The sequence below is a fragment of the Bactrocera latifrons genome, unplaced genomic scaffold (genome assembly GCF_001853355.1).
Source record: "Bactrocera latifrons isolate USDA-ARS-PBARC rearing strain unplaced genomic scaffold, ASM185335v1 scaffold_61, whole genome shotgun sequence".
NCBI lineage: Eukaryota > Metazoa > Arthropoda > Insecta > Diptera > Tephritidae > Bactrocera > Bactrocera latifrons.
Window position 1 is genome coordinate 1,230,192 of NW_017537279.1, and position 6,098 is coordinate 1,236,289.

General features: G+C 36.1%; 1 protein-coding gene across 1 annotated transcript in view; it reads right to left on the reverse strand.

Moving 5' to 3' along the window:
- Positions 1-5,452: 5,452 nt before the first annotated feature.
- LOC108975082 (chitinase-like protein Idgf5) overlaps positions 5,453-6,098 on the reverse strand; it is a 1,319-nt gene continuing 673 nt past the window's right edge. The window contains exon 2 of the mRNA XM_018943351.1: positions 5,453-6,093. Within this exon, the coding sequence (XP_018798896.1) occupies positions 5,453-6,093 (641 nt within the window). The remainder of the gene's footprint in view (positions 6,094-6,098) is intronic.

Sequence of the window (6,098 nt, forward strand, 5' to 3'; positions counted from 1 at the left end):
GAAGAGAAGAGAAGAGAAGAGAAGAGAAGAGAAGAGAAGAGCAGAGAAGAGAAGAGAAGCAGAGCTGCATCCAGCAGCACTAAATAATCCGCTATAAAATTTTATACGTCAGACGCAAAAACAACATCCGCCTGCCTTAATCCCTATCAGCTCAGCTATTGACCTGTTCACGATCATCTGCAATCAGGTTGGAAATGCTGTCAAAATCAATGCATCCCTCTTCGAAACCCTGTACGAAAGACTTGCTAAATTTGAAAAGTATAAACAATTTAATCTAATCTAATAAACAATTGACAAATCAACAAAATACTCGCGCACATGCGTACTTGCTTATATCCGCACATATAAACATAAAATAATTTTTTTTTGCAGTCGCACATATTGCCTCAAATGCCACAGATTGTAAATCTCAAGGCATTAGCTAAAAAATATAACACAGATTATATGAAATTATTATATATAAGTATTCATACAAACAAAAGAAATAAAGCAATTTGCAACAATAAAATTGCGGATATCGCACTTGATTGGAAGAACTTACAAAAATTAAAAGCAAACTGTTGTTAGTAAATCAAAAAGGCCAAGACAGTGGCTGCAAAAATATACAGAGTATGTTTGTGAATATCATGCCTGCATTAATTCTTTTTCTATAACAAAGTCAAAAAACATAATTATAAATAAAAAATAAAAATATATGTTGACCTTGTTTCATAATATTAACGAAATTCATGTAATATTGATTTATTTTTAACCTTTTCGTGTTTCAGTTGCTTACAAAATATAAAAAAAACGACAATCGATTAATATCTATGGTGATCTCTATTCAGTATATTCAAAATGGCAGCCAATAGTTCTTTTTGCTTTTCTCCAATTTGAGGCAAAATTTTGAGACTAAAGCTAGAGACTGTTTAGTGAAATGTAGCTAGTCACAAATTGAGATTTTACCTCAAAATGTCTCATATAGAGACTAGAGACTGATAACAGAATCCCGCTATTAATTAACTTTATCTGCTTACCGTTAAATTTAGCGCCATCTGTCGCAAATTAGTAACATTCTGCTGTCCTTGCAGCGTCCTCTAACATGTGTTGGAATTTAAACAGCTTTTCCCACAGCGCCATCTAGTGTGAAAAATATATTTATTAAGAGAGTACAACGAGAAATGTTTCATACCTAAATTTCATGACAAAGTATTTATTTTATTTCCGTTGCTTCAAATGCTAGTCTCAGAGAACGTATATGACAGAGAAGGTTCTTTTAATGTAGAAGTTCTAATAATTTCTTGATTTTATGTTCTCTGCTTTCCCTACAAAGGTGGGGAAATATTTTCTGTTCCCTTTGTGTAATTTTATTTTCCAAAGAAGCTTCTTTTCCATGTTCCAATCCAAGTTACTATTTTATTTCACCTGCATTTATTTTCATTTACAATTACGAATTCGAAGTATTTCAAAATTTAAATCTGATTTAAGTTTCTCTTCGTTACTGAATAGTAGGTTACACCCTAGATGTCACTCTAAGAAAATTCTCAAAATTTAAAATCCACGTTAGATGGCGGCATAAAGTAAGTTCGCAGATGACCAGCGCACGTTAGATGATGCTGTAAAAAAAGCTCGAATAATACACTACAGATAGCGCTGAAAGGCTCGCTTCGGTTTGTGTAATAGCTATGAATAAATATTATTATAATCTGGTATAGTTTGATATCGACAGAAAAGTTGGAAAATAATATTAACAACAATTTATTCTGGGCACTTCACTTAGGATAGCACTGCGGGCATATTGTTGACGTCGTATGAGCATAAACCAAAATCTGGATGACAAAAATTTGAGCAACATTGCTCGTGTTTGGTGCAGTCCTCCATCGACATATTGGGGATGCAAACTGTTGAGGCCTTAAAAAAGTTAAAAGAAAATAACAGAAATCATTCTAAGAATTGAAGTTTTAACAGAAATTCAGAAAGTAACGTGGTACTTTATATATATATTTTCTTTTTTTTTTTAATTATTTCTTTGATCAAAATTGTTTTAAATCCCGATAATACATTTTTTTCTTACTTTTTATGGTCTTCTCTTATAGAAGCATGTTCGCATATATTTACTTATGAATATACTTAGTCTTGCCATAAATTCTGTTACAAAATTCTGTTTTGAAGTACAGTGCATAAACTGAAGAGAAATTTCCAGAAAAAAGTGAAAGAAAAGAGTTTTAGTTGAAGAGGAGAATACTAACTCAATCTATACCGACGGGCATAATATGAAATGAATTGCGAAATTGAGATGGAGGTATACACCAAGTATCTTGATATCTCTTTCCATCCGTCCACCAAACTCAGCAAGCATCTTCCAAGCGGAAGGATTAAGATTAGATAAGGTCTGTGCGGTTTTACTGAAAAACTACAGGGGCATACAAAGAGCTACCAGTCCTAGTCAGGTGGGTCTGCTAGCCATATCGTCGCCGAAGATAAACTGCAGATTGGTCCAAAAATGTAGATAGACTTTAAGCTCACTGGTCAACTAAACTTGTTCATAACTTGGGTTCCCAGTCATGGGAATATTGACGGCAACGAAAAAGCAGACGAGTTATTCAAGTCAGGAGCGTCTTTAAAAAGCAAGCAATATCCCTGCTATCATAGCTACAGATGATTGACTGTCTCGAAGTATAGATTTGAACCGATTGGATTGCAGAGAGTTAGTCAGAGTTAGAAAACAACGGTTATTGAATAACCCACAGTGATTTGGAGTCTCAAAACATCGCTGGTTCGGGCAGCAGCGTCAATGCCAATAGAAAATGTACGAGCTGCTATTGATCAAACGCCGAATCATTTGAGCGCTTGTGTGAAAGGAAAAATTAGACTATTTCGTATAACATTTAGTAAAATATGTATATATAATATATTATTAATTATTATTAATATTAAAATTAACTCTATCGAAAGAATGTATTATAGTTTCATAAATATACCGGCCGGAACTTGTAACAGAACTTATGGCAGCACTAAGTATAGTCAAAATAGTATATGGATATAGTACAGATATAGTATATTAACGTATTTATATTTTTGCTATTTATTTCGATTTACTTACCGCGAATATTATACCGAAAGTAATTAAAATAAATAAGCACAAAGATAATTCGGTTAAAATGTGCATGCTTGATTTTTCACCAAACAAAAGTTGTATTTTCACCACAGAAAAGTTGTATATGGTACCACAAGTGTACTGCGAAAGGTCGACAAACAAACTAGCGCTTATTTTATGTTTGCCTTGCAAACAGGGGCAAAAATAATGGAAAGGATATTTAACATGAAATTTGCATTTGCTTTAAATGTGCTTTGTTGTGATAGGTACCATAAATCTAGTCATATGTGTGTATAAAAGCAGTGGCGTATCCAGAAGGATTAGAATGAAGCTGTAGTCTTCATGCATTTTTTTCACTTGCCATGCATATTTCTCATATATCCATTTTGCATAGGCAGTTCCATCGAGAAGCCACTACAGTCCCCAGGAAATTAATTTCTCATGATTTTTGAAACACTTTGGGACGAACAATCGAAAGGGTAAAATGCCTAAAATTATATTCTTCCTGACCCTTACCAACCAATTTACCTTTTTTTTTTTATTTCATAATCGAGCGTGGAAGTATAAAAATATGAAATGAATTTTTGGTATGTGACCAACCTGGATAAGAACTCTCGATTTTTCTTGACATCTGAGTTTTAGAAAATTTATGTTAGGCAGCTATCCGACTAAACTCTCAATCACAGCTAACTTTAATTCACAATATAAGACTAAAGCTATAACCAACTTTTTGTCTCCTTCGATCAACTGTTATAGCTTGTAACAATTACCTTGGTATCAAAAATTTGTAAAATGACTAAAAAAAAAAATACCGTCCCCTCGAGGTTAGGTAAAAATTTTTCTCTAATCATAATCAGATTATATTTCAATGCGGTTAGTGGACCCTAACTGGCAAACTAATGTGGAAACCCAATGTAGAGTAGAAAAACAAAAGCTCTCTTGGTATGCAGGAAGATGCCGGGGTTTGATGAAGTCAATCTTGGCGGCGTTAGCTGAATGGTCTGCAAGAATTTTAGAGCATACTTCAAAAAACAGGGCTTGGTGGATAAAATAGACTACATACTCTTGCGCACAAAAAAATGCCACACGCCAGCGGAATTTGCAAGTTCTATAAAGGCGGATCAGAAGTAGCTAATGAAGTGGACGCCGGAATCTATTGCTCGAAACTGGATTTTAGGCGACCTTTCAAGCTTTCGGAATATTACATTATTTTCCAGACGGAAATCTTTGCGGCCACGAAAGCGGTTTATTTAGCTTACAATGCAGGAAACAATAATATATCAATATATATGACAATAGCCAGCCAGTTAATCGCACATCGCATTCCTTAAAAGTATGGCGACAGTAGAAGGAGCTGCTGCATATATACCGGTTTCCAAGTCACAAAGGAATAATGGCAAACAAAATAACTGATGTTATAATCAACCATACGTCGGCCTACCTGGCCGGTACAAGAAATACATAAGTCACTAAAAGGATATGCAATGAAGTTTTCAAAAGGGCTGTTGGGCAAATAGGTGTGAGGTGGAACGACTTCAGCGCTTACAGGATGGTGTTAAACTTCCTGGTATCAATGCGAGCGAGATGAGCGTAAGTAATGACGATACATGCAGCAAGTGCAGGGAAGTAGGCAATAAAGCAACGTTGGAATACCTTCTATGCTTCTGTTCAGTCTTATCTGCAACTAGTTCTTAGATATATAGAAGCTTTGCAGTTCAAAGGACTAGATGAAGTACCAATATATAGTCGCTCTTAAAGTTCACAAAAAGCGCTGACATCCTGAATTATTGAATTCTTGAACTCCAAATTAAACTGAGGAAGGTCTATCTAGCATCACTAAGGACCAGTAGGTTTATGTATAGCATAACAGCCGAACAATATAATCTAAGCCAACCTTATTGCAATAAGTCACAAAAGTTGATCCCTCCTACACAACGAGAAGGATAACTGCGACCATGAATAGGTATAACAGTAATGTAAGCCTATATACTTACATATATGCTATTTACGATGCACGAGTATGTTCATATATATGTACGAACACAAATATTTCAGTTTATCACGCAATGTTGCATGCAACAGGTTGAACTTGAGTTAAGAGCTGAAACCCAATGGTCAGAGGATAACTGAGATATACTATGTTTTTTTTTTTAATAACCTTACAAAATGAGGCCAGAAGGGACTCCGAATCTGGAGCTCTGAACGGCCAGATGTGGTCATCGATTTATTACATCAGACATACAGAGTCAAAGCGTTATCATTAAAGGTATGGAACACGGTATGGGTTTTGGCATTGCACTCCAAACCACCTTATTGAAACTCAATGCAATAGTTCTTACACTAATTTACAAATAATTTATTAACAAAGAAACGATTTTACAATTTAAACTTAATACTTCTCAGTATTGGATACTTCTCACCGGTACATTGGCCACGAAAATCGTCCAGCGACAAATCGAACAAAGCAACGCCACCCAAACCCTTGGCGAATACGTAACTTGCCTTGATTGCTGCAGTGCTGGGTTCCTCATAGCTCACCCAAAGACCGTTCTGGTCATCATAGTTGGCTGATCGATAAGCATAGCTGCCATAGCGTTGGCTTCGATCGCTAACTTTGCGTAAAGGCGCAGCTTCACCCGCCAAATCTTTGTCTGCCTGTAGCTTTTCGCAAATTTCAGGCCAACTCATTAAGCCAGGTTTGCGTAACTGTCTGCCGCCGGCGCCCCTACCGACAGTTTTCTTAATCGGCGGGTAACCGGTAAAACCAGACTTACATGACATAGTCCAAGAAAGACCATAAGCTGGTACACCAATGTGGATTTTGTTACTGGGTGCGGAGTTATTGAGCCAATGCTGTACTTGGTAGTCAATGTTGTGGGTGGGATCGCGTTCGAACATTTCATATATGGGCGCACTATGATCAGCAACTTTAGGATCGCGCTCTGGTGTTTGGAAGTCATAGCTACCAAGATTGACGAAATCCACATTGCCGATAACCGATGGGACATCAATAAATACTGCA